At 39.0% G+C, this 23,218-nt stretch overlaps 1 protein-coding gene across 2 annotated transcripts in view; it reads left to right on the forward strand.

The window, feature by feature from the left end:
- The window catches only part of BRAF (B-Raf proto-oncogene, serine/threonine kinase), a 144,573-nt gene that overhangs the window by 64,248 nt on the left and 57,107 nt on the right, over positions 1–23,218 (forward strand). For both annotated transcript variants that reach the window (XM_049894770.1, XM_049894768.1), the window contains exons 3-7: positions 3,228–3,491; positions 14,253–14,356; positions 15,174–15,276; positions 20,212–20,360; positions 21,285–21,401. In XM_049894770.1, coding sequence (XP_049750727.1) covers positions 3,228–3,491; positions 14,253–14,356; positions 15,174–15,276; positions 20,212–20,360; positions 21,285–21,401 — 737 coding nt within the window. The remainder of the gene's footprint in view (positions 1–3,227; positions 3,492–14,252; positions 14,357–15,173; positions 15,277–20,211; positions 20,361–21,284; positions 21,402–23,218) is intronic.

A 23,218-nucleotide genomic window follows, 5' to 3' on the forward strand; every position in this document is an offset into this window, starting at 1 on the left:
GAGCCATATAAAGAAAAGTGTGATGCATGCTGTGAAGGAGGTGAAGGTCAAGGGTACCTCTTTGATCTTAACAAGCAGAGATTAGAATTAAACTGAAAAATAGCAAGATTTGGACAAGAAGGGATGAGGTTTTGGAAAATTGCCTCCTGAAGAAGTGGTTATCTGGTATCTGCACCATCTTGAAGGGTCAAAGGAATTTTGTTGGTGGTGGTGGTGTGCATACATGTAGGAGTGACTTGCTTACATTCATTTGGTACAAAAACAGAGGAAGAGGGAAAGTTGGAAGATAAAAGAGAAAATAGGGATAATGATGGGCCCAAGCCACCATAGAAGAGGCCTCAATACCTGGTGCTAGAGTGGAAAAGGGATGGGAAAGGATATGAGGAACTGGTTAGGTAAAGAAGTAGAGAAATCTTTTGTTTGATGACTTTGATCCTCAGAATAAATTTGAGGGGAATATTATTTTCAGAGTGAATTAAAGGTTGTTGGGAGATGAAGTTAGGAGCCAGAGAAGAGAAGAACAGGTTTGGAATAAGTATTGTGAAGAATATGAAATGATGCTAAAAGTCAGTTAAACAGGCAGTAAAGTGAAGATCTAGGTAAGGCTAAGTTTCGTGAATTGGCAATGGCACCAATTGACCTCCTTTTATTATTTTTTTCCCAGCAATGTGTGGTAACCCGAGAGAAAGAATGGAATAAAGGTTTACCCCAAATGGGGACTTGGGAATGTAGTTGGTAAAAGAACAAGTATTAGCCAGGGACTCTAAGATGCTTCCAGTGGCACTGTTCAGATGGTGAGCCACAGAGTAGGGGTAGAAAGACAGCAAAGGCTCATGTACGAGAAGCTGGTTGAGGGGTTAACGCTGACCATGAGCAGATTACTGTGGGAGTGAGATGGAAATTTAAGAAGGTGGGATAGGTGTGTGAGTGCAGGGATGTGGGAGGTTCCAAATTGCAGTCTGATCTCTTGAAACTTTTTGCAAAGAAGAGAGAGGTAGCTGTCTCTGGGTCCTAAAGGTAGAGATGCAAGGTTTCGAGAACTATGAGGCAGGAGGAATGAAGGTGCCATCAGTACCCACATTAAGGGCAACACGGATACTGGGCCAAGCCAGGTGCAAACCAGGTAGGCAAGTGCCTCGGTAGATCACATTCCTGAGGATGAGGAGAAGTGGAGGAAGCAGGGGTTTTTGTATTTAACTAAAGGAAGTGCTATTTGTTGATAAAAGTGGTGAAATAATATTTTGTAATCCATAATTGAGGGAACCATATATTTTCAAAACTTAAGCCTAACGTTTTGATAAGGAAATGATATTTGGAAAATGTGTTCATTCATGACTTTTCCCAGGGCTAACTTTGTATAGAAAGTGGACTTTGCTGGATGACAGTAAGTCAGTAAGGTTTGATCTACCCAAGAAGGAGCCTTCACGTGCTAGGCTGCATGTATGTAATCTCCAAGGGGTAGAAATTGTGTTGGTCTGATTTATTTTTGTGCTCTGAGCCCCAAACAGTGCCAGGCATATTTATACTCCGTACATATTTACTGAGTGATTGAAGGCTAAGTAAATGGATCTGGTTGAAAAAAGTACCCTTAATTAGCCCTTGTAATGAAAAGCTAAATAGAAATACATCTGAGGAAATTTTGACCTGATTGGTTTATAAAGCCCAGATCTACTATGAGACATTCCTGGGTCAGGCAGGGCAACCAGTAGATTGTAAAGAAAGAGAGGCCATTTTGATGTGATCTAGCTCAATAGCTGATTTTACTCTTTCCCTTTCTTCCCCCCCCACCCCCCCCCCCCCCACAATCATGTGGTGAGACCTAGCCGAGCAGGGCCTAGGGCCATTATGAACGTGGGATTTCCCTTTCAGGCTTCTGTGCCTTTGATGTTCTCTCTTCCAAGAGAATGGAGTTGACTTCAGAGCATGGTATGCTCACTTGCTACAATCTGGCCCCTTTCCCTCTTTCCAGCCTTAGTATTTATTATGTACCTGTTCTTCACTTAAATTCCATGGGCATTTATTGATTTTCCTGCTGCACATGAGATCCAGCTATACCAGTCTGTAGTTGTTCCTCCGTGTATTGAATTTTCCCTCCTTCTTCACTTTGCCACAGAATTTCTCCTGCACACAGGGCTCTTCTCCCCACAACCTCCATTTTCTAAATGCCAGCCTTCAAGGGCTCCCTCCTCTTTCATCCTCACCTTGCATCAAGAAGGTTCTTTGTTTATTGCTCCTGTTTAGCGCTTACACAATAAAAATACATCCATCTGATTCTGCACAGCCCGATAACAAGCTCCTTTCCCCCCTATTTCTCCTTCGCAGCCTTTCATAAATGTTTGTAGTATTGAATTTATTTGGGGTGGTGGGGAGAAATAGTGGACCATGGACATGTATGGTCCAGTTCATCCCATCTCTTTATTTCCTTATCACTCTGTTCAGGATTCTTCTTACTTTTAGAATTTGATATATGGGCATTTAACTCCATGGCCTCAGTGAGATAACTTCTGGAATGATACTCTGGTAGATAATGGCCCCAGAATTTCTTGACTACAAGGTGTGAGCCACTTTTCAAATAAAATTGTATTCTCTAAGCAGTATTTGAAGGGCAGGAGGTCATCAGAGACCCACAGTGAGAAGAATGAAGTGTTTTCACCGACAGCTATTTCAGAATTAGGATGGCAGTGACACATCTTCCAAGCCCAGTTAAGGAGATTTTGGTGGTAATGGTGAGATCTGGACTGTGCACCTCGGTCTTGTTTTTTGACAGATCTCACTCAGACATCCCAGCCCTTGGTCAGATTCTCCTTTTTCTAGTACTCATCTTTAAGTGTGTGGTGTTTATATGCGTGGTATGGAACTTATATGCTTACATCTTTTCCATAATAAAATAAAATTTTAATGGGGGGCCACTTATCTTTGATGTAGTGTAGTATTTTATCTACTTTAGGCACGTGGTTTGGGAGGTAAATTGTAATTTGAGTATATGTACATCTGTATGTATGTCAGCTTTTCAATGTCATGTGGTATTTTGTAACAAAAGATTTATTGATTTAAAGGTAAAAGTATCCCTATATATAGATATCTCCTGCACTTATTTTGTACTTGTAAATTGAAACTCTATTAGCTGGATTATAAAGAGGTTATAATCAAATCTTGAAATTTCATATTTCTTTTTGCTACTGTCAGAACAGAGTCCAGATTCAGTGTAAGTCTGCTTTATTTTGTAGGCCTATGAAGAATACACCAGCAAGCTAGATGCCCTCCAACAAAGAGAACAGCAGCTATTGGAATCCCTGGGGAACGGAACTGATTTTTCTGTTTCTAGCTCTGCATCAACGGACACCGTTACATCTTCTTCCTCCTCTAGCCTTTCAGTGCTACCTTCATCTCTTTCAGTTTTTCAAAATCCCACAGATGTGTCACGGACCAACCCCAAGTCACCACAAAAACCTATCGTTAGAGTCTTCCTGCCCAACAAACAGAGAACAGTGGTGAGTCAACTTTTAACATCATCATTTTGCTGTTTTCCTTTTTTTTAATGAACAGTCTTTGAAAATGAGATATGTTATCACTTATACTCAGAAATTATACAAATAGAAGCATTCATTGCAAACAAGAATGAAAAAGACATAGTTATTTGGTGCCTGTGTTCCTGGAACACACTTATTGTCAGATTTGACATCTGAACCTATCTGCCAAGCTTGGACCACACTCAAGTCTAAATACTAGTTCAGAATCAGTTTCAGGACTTGAGCTTGTTTATTGTCTCTTGTGTGCCAGGTAAGATTCATTCTTTAGCCTTAAGAAATCCCTGTGCTGATTTATTATCAGATGTTGAACTTTGTGTGTGCTTGGTATTTATTTCCTCTGTCTCCATAACTTTTGGTTGTTGATCGTTAATTCCACCATTAGAAGAGAATACTGTGGAGAGTCTGTAATCCCCAGGTACAATAAGCATTATCAGTTGATTTAATAAATCATGTATCAGTATACATCATTACTTTTTAAATGTATACAGTTGCTTTTGATATAAAAAAAAATTCATTTACAAATACAACTGAAGTCAAAGTAGTTTTTAACTTTTTTTTTTCTCAGACTACAGAAATTAAAAGTATAAGCCTGTCATTCAGGGTTCCAAAAATCCTTTTTCGCCTTAAAAATAAAATTTATTATAAAGGCGTCATACTCCCAAAATTTAAGAATTACTACATTAGAGATTAGACTGGAAAATTAATGAAGTTGCCAACCATGAGCCTGTAGCTTTGATGTTACTTAGGAAATCTGGGTTAAGTAGGTGTTTATTATCAGAGATACATTTATCGATACTCTTCTGCCCTTTTCTTCCGTGAACAGTCAAGAGTTGGTTGTAATAAAATGAACTTGATTATCTATGATGCGGAATAATAGGGAGTTATTAAAGTTATTAATACATTTATTTAAAAAATCCAGTTTTCCTTCTTTCTTGAGTAGAATGAAATGAAAATTATTTTTCCCATTTTAATATAGGGAATTACTACACAGTAAGTTTTCCAGATATTGCCCCAAACCAAACCCAGTGCCGTCGAGTCCATTCCGACTCATAGCAACCCCGTAAGGACAGAGTAGAACTGCCCCACAGAGTTTCCCAAGGAGCACCTGGTGGATTCGAACTGCCGACCTTTTGGTTAGCAGCCGTCGCACTTAACCACGACGCCACCAGAGTTTCTGATATTGCCCCAGAAAGGTTAATTGGAACTCAGATCTGAGAGGGATGAGGAAGAGCTATAGATGGCATTTCTTAGTTAGGACTTGGGAAATTTTTTTTTTTTTTAATAATTTTTATTGTGCTTTAAGTGAAAGTTTACAAATCAAGTCAGTCTCTCACACAAAAACCTATATACACCTTGCTACACATTCCCAGTTACTCTCCCCCTAATGAGACAGCCCACTCTCTCCCTCCGCTCTCTCTTTTCGTGTCCATTTTGCCAGCTTCCAATCCCCTCCACCCTCTCATCTCCCCTCCAGGCAGGAGATGCCAACATAGTCTCAAGAAGGACTTGGGAAATTTTAAATACAGATTGAATATCAGCTATTATTATAGAATTGTTCATTTTCCTAAGCGTGATAATGTTAATATGATTATTTAGGAGAATGTCCTAGCTCTTAGGAAATACATGCTTAACTGTTTGGGGGGTAAAGTGTCATGATGCATGTGACTTTTTCTTTTTCCTCTTTTTTTTTAAGCTATAACTTACAGTAAAGTGCACACATCTACTAGCACTTGAGGGGGTTCTGCTGTGCTCTCTCCTATTTACTACCCACCCTCAAGAGTAGCTAGCATTCTGACTTCTGTCACAATAAATTAATTTGGAACTTACTTTCAAATGATATAACAGAAAACAAAATGGAGAGAGAAAGCAAGACAGGAAGTATAGAAGAATAATATGAATTTTAGAGTAAGTAGAGAATTTGGATGTTCATTGTACCATTTCTTCAGATTTTCTGTGTTTGAATTTCATAATAGAATTAGAAAATTCAGACAACATAGAGTGAAGGAAAAATAGAAATTTCAGAGGAACAGTTGTCACTAGAAACAAAAATACTAATGAACCTACTGATAACTGATTGAGGCAGTAGCAAGATAACAATTTAAATAAAATCTCAAAAGGCCAAGCTAGTTCCAATATATTACTGTTTATTTTTAAAACTCAACGGATGAAGTAAAAAGTAGATGAAACCCAATTGAAGGGAGAATTAATGAACTCTGGAAAGCAAGGAAAGAGAGATGTGGAAAATATAAGAGAAAGGCTAAGAGGCATGAAGAATGGGATGAGCAGGTTCATTGTATGCCTAGAAGGAGTTCCAGAGATAAGAGAAGAAAGGAGTAGAGGCAAAACTCTGAAGAATGATGGCTAGCGTTTGTGAAAGACATGGATCTAAAGATTCTGAAAGCACAAGCCTTCAGTTGCGTAAATTTGAAGTTTGAATCTACACTTACTAGACATAATAAATCAAAGAAGATTGTTCTGAAAGCACTCAGGAAAAAAAAATTATCAAAAGAATTACAATTAAATTACAAAAAAATTTCTCTATAGCAGCTGCAGAAGCCAGAAGACAGTGGAACAATATACTCAAAGTGCTGAGAGATGCTTGTAAATCTCAGCTAAGCTCTGAGTTTAGCTGGCTAGCTACACTATGAATGAAGGCAAAATAAAGACCTTTCCAGACAAGAAGTTTACTTTTCACAGGCTCTGGTTGAAGGAACTACTCAAAAAGGTTTACTCTAGGAAGAAAATTGAGCACAGATAGAAGGAATGAAAAGTTAAGAACTGAACCTAAAACTATAAAACTTGTAGAGGAAAACCTTTGTGACCTGGCATTCGGCAAAGATTTCTTAGATGTGACACAAAAGGCACAATCCATAATGAACAAATTGGTAAATTGGACTTCATCACAATTAAAAACTTCTGTTCTTGGAAAGACAATATTAAGGAAAGAAAAAGATAAGCCACAGACAGGGAGATAGTCTTTGCAAAGCACATACCTGATCAAGGACATGTATCCAGAAGATGCAAAGAACTCTCAAAACTCAGTAATAATTCAACTTTTTACAGGTATACAACTTATTGACAGCAATTAAAGTAAACGGCTGTGCAACCCTACCCTTAATCAGTGCTGTTTTTCCATCACTGTTGAATTGGCAAAAGTTGTGTGATAGATACGTTTACAACAATGCCAAAAAAAGAAAACAAGTAGCGGCTGAGGCTGCTTACGTATACTTTCATGGTGGGAGATTTCAACACACTCACTCCAGTAGTTGACAGATCAAGCAGACAGCATGGGTAGGATTGTGGAAGATTTAAACAGCACGTGTCAGTTTTGATATACTAGACTTACGTGTCCTGCGCCCACCGGTAAAATAATACATGTTCTTTTGAAGAACATACAGAACACTTAAAAATTTGACCATATTTTCAGCAACAAAGGGAATCTACACAAACACAGGCCTTTTTCTTTGGCCATAATGTAATTAAAGTAGAAATGAGTGGCAGTAATAGAAAACCACATTTTTGGAAATTTGAAGACACATATAAATAACTCATTCATCAGAGAAGAATTCTAATGGAAATTAGAAAATATTTAGAACTGCATAAATAACGAAAATACTACATAACACAACTTGTGGGGTACAGATAAAACAGTGCTTAAAGGAAATGTAGAACTGTAAAACTTAAGTATTACAAAACAAAAACTGAAAATCGGTGAGCTAAGCATCTTAAAAAGTTAGAAAAAGTACAAAAGCATCAACTAAAAGAATGTGAAAAGAGGAAAAAGAACTGAAATAGAAACCAAAATTACAGCAGTATCAGCAGAATAAATGATGACTATTTGAAAAGACTTTAATCTAGCAAGAATGAAAGAGAAAGAGAAGGTGGAAATAACAGAAGAAAAGAGAAAGATACCATTGCTACTGTACAGTAGAGATTTTTAAAATTGAGTACAATGAACAGCTTTATATAGAAGGAAAAAATTAGGAAGCTTCGAGTCAGTTATTGACCGGAAGAATGCTTCCTAACTGAATCAGAAACAAGTAGAAAAGTTGAACACACCTGTGTCCGTTGAAGAAATAACCTATGCAAACTCGTGCCTAGTTTTACAGGCACAAATTCTGTAAAACATTTAAGGAACATAGAATTCTAGTCACATACAAACTTTACAGTTTTTAAGAAAAGTAAGAGAGAACAGTTCTTACCCTAGTTTATGGTGTTTGTATATCTTGGTTCTAAAACCAGACAAAGATTATTTGATGACAAAATTAAAGGTTAATTTCATTTGTGGACATATTTGCAGAAATCCTTAAGAAAATATTGGCAAACTGAATCCAGTACTGTAGATATGTTAAAAGAGTAGTAGTTATCCCAGGAATGTGGCAGTAATTTTTAGAAAATCAGTGCAGTTCTGATTAGCAGATAAAGGAGAAACACTATGAGCAACTCTAGATACAGTTAAAAAAAAGACATCGATTAACATGCAGCACTTTTTTGTGTGATTAGAAAAATCTCTCTCTCTGTAAACTTGGAATAAAAGAGAATCTCCTTAAATTTTGTAAAGGATACCTACAAAAGCTAACTGCCAAAAATAGCTACTTAATGGTGCACTCTCATTAAAATTGAAAACAAGACAAAAATGCCTGCTACCACCACATTTGTTCAACGTGGTATTGAATATCCTAGCCAATGCAGAACAAGGCAAAGACATAAAAAGCAAAGATTAGAAAGGAAGAAACAAAACTGTTATTTGCAAATGTTTTACCAACCTAATAAGATTTGAAGTACATTAGAGCTGAGATCCCTTATCCATATATATTTTTCTTTATGTGTATTGTATGCCAATACGAAGTTAACCAAAAAAGTGTTACATTTACTCAGTTACCCTCTAAGGTGGCTTGTCCTGAGCCTACTTTCCTGAGCACACTATTCAAAAGGCAGATTTGTTCAGTTTCCTTTTTTTTTAACTTTTTTATTTAGCAAATTCAAAATATTTATATGGAAAAGTAAAACAAATAATGTATTAAATACTTGTGTTTGGTCGACTACAGTGGACAGATGTTAATTTTCTGTTATGTTTGCCCCATACCCTACAAACACAAGTGCACACAAATTTAGGTTCTGCTTATTGGTCCCATTCTCCCAGACACCCTTCGGATCCTGTCTCCTCCTTCCTGTGAAGCAGCCACTGTGATGAATTTGTGGTATATGCATTCCGTATTTTTATACTTTCTCTACAGCTATGTGTATCCATAATAACAGCCAGTATTTTTGTTTTTTCATCTGTAAAGTAGTATGATAAACTGTATGTAATGTTCAGCATCTTGTCTTTTTTATTCAGAATTATAATTGTAAGGTATATGTATGTGTACGTTAATACGTACAAATCTAGTTCATTCAGTTTAATTGCTATCCAGTATTCCAACTTCTGAATATACCACAATTTATTATCCATTCCCCTGCTGATGGTCATTTTTTTTTTTTTTTTTTACAAACAGTGCTGAAATGAACATCCTTACACAGGACGCTTTGTACTCATGTACACGAGTACAAACCCAGAAGTGGAATTCCTGGGGCATGGGTTATGCACATTTGGTTCAAAGGTTGAAAAGAACTCAGGTCTGGAAAGTGTCTAAAACTTCTGAATTAATTTTAGTGTCTGTGGGGTGGAAGCTCTGAGAAGTGCCTAACCCTTCAGTGTTCTGTCTTTGAAAGAATGAGTCTTTGGGCTTACTGTCGTCTGAGGTTTATAAACAAATGTCTGTTGATTGTATGTGGGACAGATAGGGTGATATTGGATGCCTCAGAGTCATGCCCTAGTTGTGTGGTAATGAAGCACAAAATGGAAGGACTAAGGAGAAACTGTTCTTGTGTTCATTAGTTGAGGGGGAAAAACATGTAAATAACTAATAGCAGAAATTTTAACTCTCGCTAGTGCCAACATGTAGTTTTAACAGTGTAGGCTGAGACTAAAGGGACCTCATTAGAGTATATGATAGAACCCCAAGTAATACTCTCCTCCCCCTTTGCTTTTAGCAGCAGCAAAGCAGAAACCTAAGATCTATAAGCAATGAAAGGGGAAGATGTGTGCCATTTCTTTGTAGACGGGAAGAAGAATGTTTTTTGCATATGGTTTACAGTTTGGTTCTAACATCCTCTCCTTTGTGCCTCCTGGCGACTCTGTGAGGTGAAGTCCAGCAGAGAACACGATTAGCTCATATTAGTACTGAAGTGACTGTTTAATTGTAATAAAATAGCCGTGGAGCCCAGGACACTCATGACTCCTAAGTTCTGTTGTTAACTTTCAGCAACAGCGAAAGGCCTTCTTTATCTGTTGCTAGGTAAGTGTTTTTTTCTCACTTGGAGTACTAATGAGGTAATTGATTAACTTTTGTTTTTTTAAATTAGGACCAGACTTAACCCATTTTCACAAATCCTGTGGCCACTGATTTTTTGCTAGTTAAATTCAACTTGAGCGGGACTCATACTTAATTCTAAAAATTGCTTTTATGTGTGTGTGTGGAATTGCTTTTACGTGTGTGTGTGTCAGAGAGAGAGAGAGAGGAGCCTCCTCGTTTCACTTCAATAAGACCGTGGTGTAAGCAGATCTCACCACGTTTTTCCCTGGAAATAGCGTCACGATCCGTGTGACAGCCCTGAACAAGGACATGCCATCAAGATAATGATCAGGAAGCTATAAATTTAAATTTATGCTCAAAACCCACATATCAGCATGAGTATTCTGTGCGTTTATTTATACTGAGAGGTCGCAGGAGTAATTACCTATCGTGAGCACTTAATAAAGTCTACACTGTAAAAAAATTTTAAACTGCCGAATTAATGTACCAGTTCAGATAATTAAACATAAAACAATTTTGATTGCCACCTGAATTTTCGAAGGACTTCTGCCAGGTTTCGAAAAGCTTTTTATTAAAGATTTTAAACATACATAAAATAAAAGTAGAGTACTATAAGCAACCATCGTGAACCGAGGATAAAAGATAATTTTGAATTCACTTTGAAAACTGATGTGCGACGGTTTGGACTGATGCATTTTGTTTTGGTCTAAGTTTCCCTTTGGCAAACATTCAGATGATTCCATTGACTGTAGCTCTTTTCTTTGTTCAAAAGTCGGTTGCTTGTTTTCTTATTTTTTTGAAAGAAAAATTCTTGCTGCTTTGACAGCCTCATCAAGGACATTTAATTTGGGTGTTTGGAGGAATATTACAAACCTGGTTCTTTTGAATGTATCTTTTTAGTCTGTTCAACCTTAAAATATCAGACACCCCCTCCCCTTTTTTTCTTTTTGAATAGGTAGTGCTTTGATGTGGTACTGACTTCAAGAAATCTTGAGATCTTGCTCCTGTCCCTGCCCCATACATCCAGTCTCCCCTGCCCCTCGTAGATAGCTACGCATACAGAGTTTTTTCTCTTTTCTTTGCTGTGTCTGTGCTTTCCTTCCTTCCTCCGTATTTTTGGTGTTTGTTTAGGTACAAGCAAATACAAATATATATCCTCACTCCCCTGTGCTTTTTCATACAGAAGGCATTGTAGTGTATATGTTGTTCTGTTATTTGCTTTTAATGCTTATGTAAAGCATCCTGGAAATTTTCCGTTTCCACACGTGGAGAACGTACATGGTCTTTTTTATAGCTGCAATTCCGTTGTACAGATGCACTGTGGTCCGTTTAACCAGTCCCTAGATCTGTGGCCGCTCCGGTTACCTCCAGACTTCTGCTGTGCAGTCAGTGCTGTAGTGAGTGACATTGCACGTATGTCATTTGTATGTATTACAGGTGTATCTGTGAGGGAAATATCCAGAAGTAGGCTTACCCAGATCAAAGGGAGACGTGTATTTATAATTTTGATACATATTGTCAAATTTCCCTTCATAGGGCTTGCTTAGTTTTGCTCTGTTACCCCCTGACTCCACAGGAAAAAGACCTGGCGATCTACTTCCATTAAGATTACAGCCTAGAAACTCTGGGGCAGTTCTGCTCTGTCACAGGGGGTCACTGTGAGTCAGCATTGACTTGACAGCACCCAACAACAACCAACAATGTATGAAATGCCTGCTTACCCATAGCCTCATCAACAGAGTGTATCTTCAGACGTTGGGTTTTTTGCCCATCTGATGACTGAAAATATCTTGGCAAGTTTGAGTTTGCTTTTCTCTGAGTGAGGTTGAATACCTTTTCGTATGTTTGAAGGCCGTTTGTATTTCTACACTGTCTCTTATGACCTTTACCCATGTTTCTATCGGGTGGTTAGTCTTGATTGCAGTTTGTCAGATGCTCATTATGTATCGGGAAGATAATATGTCCAGTTTGCAGCTGTCTTTTGACTTTGCCTATAGTGTGTGTGTTTGTTTTGCCATATGAAAGGTTTTTTTTGTTTGTTTTTAATGTAGTTGAATTTAATAATTTCCTTTTATGGCCTCCAGATTTTGTATCATCAGTGATGGCCTTTTTCCCTTGACGGTTTTGAAGAAGCTTGCCCATGTTTTCTTCTGGTGCTTTTATGGTTTGTCTCTTCCTTCCTTTCTTTTCCTCTCTTTCCTGTCTTCCTTTTCCACCCCTTCCTTCTTTCAGCATTTAAATCTCTGATCTATTTGGAGTTTGCCCTGATGTACAGTATAAAGTGTGTATGAACTTTTTTTCTATATTGATTTTAGTTGTGCCAAAATCAGTTCTTAAGAAGTCCATCTTTCCCCTGTTTCAGATGCTGCCTTTACCATATCCTAATTTCATTTGTGTGTTAGGGCCTGTTGGGTCTCTCTGTCCCGTCCCATTGGGCTTTCCGTCTACTGCACAGACTATCCTGAAGGAGCAAATAGTGCAAAAATTCAGCCTACCACAGTGGAAAAGGAAGGACAGGGGAATGACTTTGCCTCGTTGATATTATTGAGTGGGAAATCAAATTCTTGCCTGCTGATGAAATATACGGCAGAGGAGAATAGGGAGGTAGCCATATTTAAGAATTGCATTATTGGAGTGCAGGAAGGAAATGTCCAAAGAGGCAGAAGGGTGGGTAGCCCAGGTCATTGATGGCCTTGTATGCCTTATTATGAAATTTGAGCTTTATCCTGTCAATAATGGAAAATTTTAAGCAGCCTAGTGAAATAAAAGATTGTATTTTAGGAGGGGGTTCTAAGTCTTGAGCTCCTCAGCAGTCCACACATGGGTTTCTGAAACTCACATGCAGTCAGGAATGCCTTTAGATTTTTGTGTTAACACGGGATAGGAGAGATTGCATGGCATTTAAACTAAAGATTGGATCACCAATCAGGAAGTCTTTGCTTTTGTGTAGGCAGAAGATGAGTGGTAGAGGGAAGGAGAGAGCTTTCCCTTCAGTTCATTATTGCTGGAAGGTACCAGTCCAGTCTCTTTTGGAATGTTTCTGTGGTGAGCCTACTCCCTCATGACAAACCTGTCCATTGCTGGATAGTTTTAATGGTTACATTGAGCTAAAAATCTGCCTCCTGTTAGTTCTAACCATAGGTCCTAGTGTGGTTTTTTGAATTGTTCCTTCTTCAAAATACTGTTTATTTATATTCAGCAGTGTTACATTCACTGTGGCTCCATTTTTCCACACTAGCCTAAAAGTCCCAGTTTCTTTGGAAGCTTTTGGTTTGCCAGGTACTTTAGTGATTTAAAAGAACGGAACATTTAATTTTATTGTTATTAGCCACACACACACACACACACATCCCCAGTAAAAACTGCACAACCGGCCCTCACACCGTCTGTGGTGAACACAGTGTTGTCAAGACCTTCAGTTACACTTTTTTTCACATGGGCCTTGGAGGGCATGGGAGAAGGCCAGAACTCAGAATGACTTACAGAGAAAGATTCTTTCTTTTTACCTCTCTTTCCACTGTCCCTTCCCTCCCCGCTCCCAGTGTCTCATCTCTGCTTCCTATGTTACCTGACTGTGTTAACTCATGAAGGTGGCACTTGGGCCTCCAGAGACATATCCTCTTGGCTTAGTAGCTACAGTGGGAGCAGGAACTTCTCAACAGTGGCTGCGGATTCATTGAGAGAAAAACTCTGGTGCTGTCTGGGTCATATGGCCAGCCCTGGACCAGTTATTGTTGTCAAGGATATGAGAAACTGATCGGCCAGCTTAAGTCGGCTGTACCTCTCCAGGACCACTTGGATTTTAGGGAAGGCCAGGCTCCCAGAGAATTGGATTGCTGGCAGCTAAACAAGTATCACTTGTATGCACTGAGACAGATGTCACTTGTACACACCAAGACAGATGTTTTCTTCCTGCTGTGTTGATCAGTAGGAAGTCCCTAAGGACCATTAGTATGATTAAAAGATGATACATTTCTCCGCTTTGAACAATGTCAGATCAAAATGTATTTTGCTTTAAACATTGGCATCTACTGTTTCTCAGTGGTGGGTGCATAGGAGTGTGTTATATTTTTCTGTTCTTTTTAAATGTTTAAAATATTTTATAATTTCAGTAAAAGACTAAATAAAAACTGAATTTTACTTCGATTCAGGTTGCTGAGTAATACTAGATACTTGGTTCATAATTTCCCTCTAATGGTAAGCTAGTTCTCAAGACGACACACTGTCTGATACAGGAATCCACAGGACACTTTAAAGGTGTGAGACCGTGGAGGTACATCGTTGAGTTTTCTCGTTTTTGTTTTAATGATGTATAAAAACATAACTGATTACCTTTATCTCATATCGTGTATTTGTGACACTGTAGGTACCTGCACGGTGTGGTGTCACAGTCCGGGACAGCCTGAAGAAGGCGCTCATGATGAGAGGTCTGATCCCAGAGTGCTGTGCCGTTTACAGAATTCAAGATGGGTATGGTTTGTATGTGACGTCAAGTTGTGTGTTTAAAAACAGGAAAAATCGCAGACGTTAAACCTTGGAGTTTTCTGTAGGGTCTTTACCCAAACCTAGGGAATTGAAAATCAACTTTAAAGAAAAATATTAAGTATTAAGTTAGCCTAAATAAATTTTATAGAGCCTTTGAGGAGTTAACCTTAAATAATTTTCTGTGACTATGGTCTGATGAAATGACTTACTTGGAGTTTGAAATTCTTAACGAGTTTTGAGCCGTATGGAATGTGACTTATTTGGATAATGGACCTTCTCCCCCCCCCATTTTTAATACACTCTCTTAGTTTCACAAAAGGCTACAGAAATTAACATTTTATACTGAACTATTTTTCTTTCAAAAAGTATCTAACTTTGTGCCAAGGCCTCAAAATTTTGAACCCCATGAAACAAACAGTCCTTTTTGGGGCGTGCTGTCCCTGAAGCACTCTTTTTCTTTGAATGGATAGATAAGTCCATACTTGTGATTTTTTTTTTTTTTTTTTTTTTTGGGACCCCAGGAACAATCCGTTTTCTGCTGTTGTAGGTCTTTTCTGGAGCTGGCTTGAAGAAAAGAGTGCATCTCTTTACCCTGCTGTTTGTCCAAGAGTGATACATTTATTTGGGGTAAACTTAAAAATTAATTTATTGCCATTTAAATTTCTAACGATGGAAGACCAGGGAGCCAAACCTCCCTCACTATTACTAGCCCCTCAATAACCAATTTTCATATCTTCAGCATGAGGTTTATGAAGATTTTTAAGTGTGCTAACCAAGAAAGGTTTGTGTGTACGCTTTTCAGAGAGAAGAAACCGATTGGCTGGGACACTGATATTTCCTGGCTGACTGGCGAGGAGTTACATGTAGAAGTGTTGGAGAATGTTCCACTCACAACACACAACTTTGTATGTACCTTTAAAATGTTCACATTCTCATGAAGGAATTCTTACTTATGAATATGAAATACCAATGAATAGTTTGGGGATTGACATTTTACCAAAGTTGAAAATCAATTCTCTTCTTTAAAAACTTGTATTTAAACTATGAAGTTTTATTTTGATTGTTATACTTTCTTTTAAATTTCAAAAAGCAATACATGTCATTATTAAAAGGAAATTGGAATGATACAAATGTAAAGTGAAAATATGCTCCTGGAGGTAAACATTTGTTAATAGATTATTGTATAGTCTTCCAAACTTTTTTCTACATATATGCACAAACATGTGCCTGTCATTATAAATCAAAAGTTTTCTCCTTTTTCTTTCCTTTTTCCTACCCCCTTCTCTTTCATTTCATCCCATTTTTTTCCACTTCCTTAAACCAAAAACAGAGCCATACTCACTGTGATATTCTTTGTCTGTTTTGTTTTTTTCTTTTTAATTCAGCAGTACATCATGAATCTCTCCATATCAGTATATCTGGCTTTATTTTTGTAATAATTTCGTAATGGTCTATAAGAATAGGAATTTGGTCTATTTAACCATTCCTCAATTAATAGAGGTTTTCACTGCTATTCATAAGGTTTCACTGGCTAATTCTTTTCAGAAGTAGACTATTGGGTCCTTCTTCCTAGTCCGTCTTAGTCCGGAAGCTCAGCTGAAACCTGTCCTCCATGGGTGACCCTGCAGTATCTGAGTACCCCTGGCAAAGCTTCTAGCAGGACTGTATGAAGAAGAACGGGGCATCAGGATTGGAGGAAGACTAATTAGCAGCCTGCATTATGCAGATGACACAACCTTGCTTGCTGAAAGTGAAGAGGACTTGAAGCAGTTACTAATGAAGATCAAAGACCACAGCCTTCAGTATGAATTACACCTCGGCATAAAGAAAACAAAAATCCTCACAACTGGACCAATAAGCAACATCATGATAAACAGAAAAAATATTAAAGTCATCAAGGGTTTCATTTTACTTGGATCCACAATCAACAGCCATGGAAGCAGCAGTCAAGAAATCAAAAGACGCGTTGCATTGGGCAAATCTGCTGCAAAGGACCTCTTTAAAGCGTTGAAAAGCGAAGATGTCACCTTGAAGACTAAGGTGCGCCTGACCCAAGCCATGGTATTTTCAGTCACCTCATATGCATGTGAAAGCTGAACAATGAGTAAGGAAGACCAAAGAAGAATTGACACCTTTGAATTGTGGTGTTGGCAAAGAATATTGAATATACTGTGGACTGCCAAAAGAACGAGCTAATCTGTCTTGGAAGAGGTACAACCAGAATGCTCCTTAGAGGCAAGGATGGCGAGACTGCGTCTTACATACTTTGAACATGTTGTCAGGAGAGATTAGTCCCTGGAGAAGGACATCATTCTTGGCAGAGTACAGGGTCAGCAGAAAAGAGGAAGACCCTCAGCGAGGTGGATTGACACAGTGGCTGCAACAATGGGCTCAAGCATAACAATGATTGTAAGGATGGTGCCAGACCAGGCAGTGTTTCTTTCTGTTGTGCATAGGGTCGCTGTGAGTCGGAACTGACTCAATGGCACCCAACAATGACAACAACAATCAGAAGACATTTAAGTTGTAGTTTTACTCTGTGGCATACAGGGCTAGAAGGAATCTTTATGTAGACATCTTCACATGCTGCAGTAGCTGAGTGTTAAACTCTTCCTTCAACTCATTTTTGTATTTGCTGGAACGTAGCATCCGCTAAGTGTCAGCAGCATGAGGCCTGGAAGGGGGCCTTTCTACCTTAGAGGGATGGCTGCAGCTCCTGGGGCTCAAGAACCTGTTCTCTGAAGGGTAGGCAGAAACCAGAAGTAGAGGGCTCTGTAAGCAGGAGTCTGCTTCTTACTTTTCTATGCATATAGGACGTTTTCACCATAGTTTATTTTTCTCTAGAGGGATAGTTATTGCTCCCCTTTCAGCTTCAACTGTTTTCTCACATGCCTTTTGGTTGGTCCCACTGACACTGAAAGCAGGGGATTGAGGAGGCGATTTTCTTGGGGAGGGGTCTGTGCTTTGGGGGCTCTGTTAGTGGTAAATAATGAGATCAGGTTTGTGCCTCAGTAAATAAGGCACCTTAGGGTGAGTGTAAGGTACACTTAACATCAGTCACATTCACTGTATAGCACATAGGTGTATAATGTTGAGCTAGGGAGTTCATTTGTAGTGATATTTTTTTTTAAACCTGTAGAATTTTGAGTGGATAAATCTTTTAGGATTTTTAAGTTTTTAAGAATCTCAAAACAGTTGAGCCTACATTTCATGGTGATACACTCTTTTTCTTAGTGATTCTTCTTAGTTAGAAATTGGATATGAGGAGGTGAAAGAAGATCCAAGTTGTGAAGCATGAGGAAACTGTTAAAAAGTGGACCCTGTCTTCCGATGAGTTGTAGAGTATGGAAATCCTCAACACGATTTGGGACCTGCCAGTACATTTGTATTGAGCACCTTTTGTTTGCCCACACTGTGTCTGACCTGGGAATACAGCAATGAATAAGAACAACAGGATCCCTGCCTAAGAATAAAGAGACAGATAATTTAAGAAGAAATCTCTGTTAGCACTCTTAAATTATTGTGTATGTATGAAGTGCTATAGGTGCACAGAGTAGAGACCCTTGACCTGGGCTTTGAGGAGTCAGGAAGGTTTGCAATGGAAGAAGCATCTCAGCTGACCCCCAATGGATGAGTAGTAAATAGCAAGTAAAACTGAAGGGAAGCGTACTCCAGGCAGAGGGAACAGCAGGAAAGCACGTTGCCTTCAGAGTTTTGAAAGAAGTTGAGAAGGGATGGCACAAAGTTGGGGAGGGGACTTTGCAGTGTGGCAAGAACTAAGGGTAGAAATGTAAGCAGAGTCCAGCTCCTGGACGTCCATGTGAGCCATGTTAAGGACTTTGACTTTTCCCAAAAATGCATAGTTTTGAAATATAAGTCAATGACAGGAAGAAAGACCGTAACTGAGTAGATTAATGAAGGAAGAGAAATCAAGGGCCAATAATATGAGTGGTTAGCAAAGAGGATCAGATGCCTACAAAATGTAGATGCTGTGAAAGCATTTCGTACTTTTCAGTGCACTAGTTTCTGAGATTCTGCTAGCGTTTCTTAACGCTACCAGTATGAAAGATGCTTGGTTTGGTGACTAGTGGCCACTGCTGAAGAAAAAAACAACAATAATAAAGAGATTATATAGAGAGACAAATGGAAAAGGAGCAGAGCTAGAAAAGGGAGTTGCCCTAAAAAATAAAATATGGCGGCGGGGGAGGGGGCGGAGGCGGGAATGGATGACATGATATATAGAAAAAAAGACAAAAGTCATTTTAAAACTATTGAAATTTTCTAAAAACCCAGAATGGATTTTTGACCAGGATGTCATTCTCTTGATGAGACATTCCTTTTAAATAACTTTTAAAATACTTTTTATTCCGTATTTATTGAAAATAGAGTTTGATAAACTGTGGCTGTTGAAGTCAGTGTAATGGATCACAAAAACCATTTTAAATGTAATAGAGCAGAAAATTCTAATGTATATCATGTATAGTCAGAGTTAGTGTTTTTATGTGAATACAGGCATGTACTGGGGCATATGTGAAATAAAACACACTTCTTACCATTGTTTGTGGTCAAAACTGTTGGAAGAACTGAGATGAATTCAGAAATACAGCAAAGAACAAAGAAGTTGCCGTGCACTCACCACTTGGAAATAGCTATTGTTAACCTTTTGCTATTTGTTTATCCTTCTTACGTTTTCTCTTTATTATTTACACCAAAGAAACACTTTTGAAACCGTTTCTGGCTTTGGTAGTTAATCAGGTTAGAGTCTCTCTAGCACAGGCCTGTTTATGCACCCCACATAGGGAGACCGTTTGCCTTTTCGACATGGAGTTCTTATATGTTGCCCTTAAGTTTCTGAGTAGAGAAATGCTCAAAAATAATGGTAGGTGGCCTGAAAGTTCTAATTCTCTAACAAATAGGCAATTTGTTAAAAATAGCTGCTCTTTTGGGGAGTCTCTTATCCTAGTCAGAAAGCCTGGTGGTGTAGTGGTCAAGAGCTATGTCTGCTAACCAAAAGGTTGACAGTTTGAATCCACCAAGTCACTTCTTGGAAACTGGATGGGGCAGTCCTACTCTGTCCTATAAAAAAAGGGTCGCTTAATTAGTCAGAGTCGTCTTTTTTATCCTGGTTGGTGAGATTAGGAAGACTGATTGATTTTCATGATTACATACTAGTTTTAGTCTTTTAAAAATAATTGTTTTTGCATTTTTATCAAAGGTAGTGTGTGTATATGGGTTCTGAAATAGTAGCAGAGGGGCCTATAAGGGAAAGTAACCCATTGCCCTGTCACTTGCCAGCTGCTAGTGCCACTCTCCAGAGGAAGCCACTCTAAACTTTGAATGGTTTCTGTTTTAAGCTCTTGTGGCGGTTATTTTCATGTTTCTAAACAATATCTCAAAGCCACAATGTCTTGCTTTATCAACGTTAGATATGATTTACCGATCACTGATTCTATAGGAATTAGGTCGTTTGTGTCATCTTGGTCCTTCTTCCTTCTCCCTCCCCTCCCCGACAGTGTTTCTGTTACCTCTGGTTCTTGTTCATCAGCAGAAGTCAGTATGGTTCTCTCCTCCTACTTGTCATCTCAGCTTTCACTTTTCTGTTGTCAGGCTTGAAATCAGTTGCCAGTCTTTCATCCACTTCCCATTTTCCTGACTTCTGCATTTTTTAATCGAGTATTGGAAATCTACCAGTTTTCATTTTAGTGTCTTAGTGTGTAAGGTAGTTTTCATGGTATATGCATATGAAAGATTTGTTCATTAAATAAGAGAGTAAATATGTTGATTTCTAGAAAGATTCTTGTAGTTTTTGAAATCCACTGCGATTTCTTTTTACTTTGCAGGTACGGAAAACTTTTTTCACCTTAGCATTTTGTGACTTTTGTCGAAAGCTGCTTTTCCAAGGTTTCCGCTGTCAGACATGTGGTTACAAGTTTCACCAGCGTTGTAGTACAGAGGTTCCGCTGATGTGCGTTAATTACGACCAACTGGAGTAAGTAAGCCCCAATCTCTTCATGTGAAACCAGCATGTCCTGAAGTCTGAGGAACTTCTGTCTGAACCGTTGTTGTAGGGAATTAAAACAACCAGTGTGGTTAGAGAGCGGCCTGTAGCATAGCCAGTCCTCTCCCAGATTCCGACTCTGGTTCAGCTGTACATTTATATTTTATATTCTCTTAATTAACAGAGGCCGCTTACCCAAAGAAATCACATCGGGATCGTTTTTTGGAGGAGAGAGTCGTTTCAATTAAGTTAAACGTTTTATTTTTGGACCACATTTTAGGGGGCCTGATTCTATCAGTTCTTTCATAAATTATGTTTATTTTCTCTCTACCTCACTACCTCCCTCTCCCCCCTCCCATGTTTCTCCTCCCGCTACATCCAGTTTATTTAGAAGTGAGATATAAAATATTTGTTTGCAGTGTATATCTGAAATTTTGCTTTATGCCAGAGTTTCTGTTATCATGGATTAAGCCAAGTCTATAATAATCTTTTTCTGTGTTGTTGTTGCTGCTGCTGTTAAAGTCTTACTATTTGTCTTGATCACTTGAGCAAATGGAATTCAGCTCTGTAGTTCAGCAGTAAATTATAGTGATGTCCTCTAACTTAGCAGGAGACACTTTTTCTTCTAATTCCTTAACCGTAAAGAATGATTTTACCCTCTAATATTTAGAACTTTGTTGTACAGAAGAATTCGTTTTAGATTCTGAGCTTGCCTTTGCAAGCACAGTATACCTTTTTTTAAAAAAACAAGCCTTTAACCAAAAATACAACTAACTGAATTTTAACCGTCGCTTCTGAAAATGGAATTTCATCCCAGATTTTTCTGTTAACTATATGCTGTCTTCTGGTGAGTGAAGCCTCTGGGTTCTGCACAAGTTAGGTTTGTTTTGTTTTGTTTTTGTGTTTACCTCACAGTTTGCTGTTTGTCTCCAAGTTCTTTGAACACCACCCAATCCCGCAGGAGGAGGCCTCCTTAGCAGAGACAGCACTGCCCGGATCGTCCCCTCCCGCACCCCCCTCAGACGCTCGTGGGTATGGTTTGTCTCCTGCTCTTCACTGACAGGCTGTTTGAGTGGTTTCTGCTGGGTTTTTGGTTCATTTTAAACCTTCCCAACATTTGGATTGTTAAATTCAGGATTTTTTTCAAATAAGTGATTTTAAAACACCAGTCAGATCTTTACATGCATTGGCTACAGATAAGGGCATTAAGGCTGACACAGATCGTTTCCGGACCAGTCCTGGAAAAAATCAAGCAACAGATCCTGTAGAGGGCCTGCCTGGTGCTCATCACTTCACTAGCTAATATCAGCGGTGGAAGCACATAATTTCCATTTAGAAAAGTGGCGTTAACATATGAAACAACGGCCAACAGTTTGAGAGTAGCTTATAACGTCTCTAATGTATGATGGAGTATATTAAACTCTGTGGTAAGGACATAAATGTTATATCGTGTTGACAGGAGAAGGGAGAAGAATAGTGAGAGAGAAAACAGTTAGGAAAATGTGATGAAGAAAGTGGAATTGGAAGTGAGCCTTAAAGAAACTGACATGTGAGTGGGCCCAGTGAGTAAAAGCCTGGTGCTCTCTGTGGTCTGGGGGCGGAGGAACAGCACAGACGAGGAAGGGAGGCTCTGCCACACCAGGGACTGACGGCATTACCGAGAGCTTTGCAGTTCAGACTGGAATTTAGACTTGACATCAGAGGGGAAAGAAAAAAAGAATTAAAAGCTTTTGAGCTAAGGACTGGCCTGATGAAATGTTTGAAAGGAGGAGTCACCCAGCGGTGCCATGGAGAGAAGTCCGAGGTGAAGACGACCCCTGGGATGGACTTGGTAGTGAAGATAGTGGGTGGCCAGGAAGACGAGCTGGAGTTGCTCCGGTGCAGAGAGAGGGACGGTCTCCTGAACTGTAAAACAGAGAACTACGAGTATTTACTAATCCGCTGTGGAGAATAAAGCAGAGGATGACTTTGAATACAACACAAAGGTGTCATACATTCAAACATCATACTAGGGAAAAACGATGATGTGATGAGGGGAGTGGATACTAGTTTGCTTTGGAGTGTTTCTTAATACGCTGGTTGTTCACTCTTTCCCCGCTGGATTTGAAGCAGCAGAAGTGATACATCTAGAGGTATACGGTTTAAAAGAAAAAAGTCCCCACAGAGCATTCTGTTCTAGAGTGTTCCAGAGATATTTAGTTAAGATCAGAAACAGTTATTGTTAGTTTTAACCCCACTTTCTCCCACCCTTCACAATGCAATGTTACTTCTTTAGACTTCTACCTAGAGAGATATTTAGAAAAAAAAAAGAAAAACTTGCCACTCCCACTTGGCCTGTAATTTTACAAAGCCAGCCTTGGTAGTAGTATGCATTCCTCAGGTCTCATAGGTCAGGAAATTTGCAGAAGCTTTTTGGATTAAAGAGTGGTGTGTTTATCTGTTTTGGAACACTGGAAAGTGCAGCCGCTGTGTTCTTCAGGTTGCAACAACAGCTCTGTACCCTGGTGGAGTCATTTTATCCCAGCTGGCTCTGTCCTTAGTTGGATGCAGCTGTGTGCTTTTCAAGATGAAAGCGAGATAGCAGATTTTTGTTATTGTTTGTTTTGTTTTTACTTCATCCTTTGGCTCTGATGTTTGCTCCTGACAGGCTGTGTAGAGCGTGGCGCCTTTCTAATGGCAGGCTCAGCCCTGTGACAGTTACAGGACACGGGATGAGATTCGTTCACCCTCTCCAGACGCCTGTGACAGTGATGATCCAGGGTGTTTGTCTCCCATGAAGGAGTCCCACTGTAAAATTAAGGAAGCACTTACCTATTCCATGAGTGTTTTATTCCTGATTAAACTGAAGT

The sequence above is a fragment of the Elephas maximus genome, chromosome 8 (genome assembly GCF_024166365.1).
Source record: "Elephas maximus indicus isolate mEleMax1 chromosome 8, mEleMax1 primary haplotype, whole genome shotgun sequence".
Lineage (NCBI taxonomy): Eukaryota > Metazoa > Chordata > Mammalia > Proboscidea > Elephantidae > Elephas > Elephas maximus.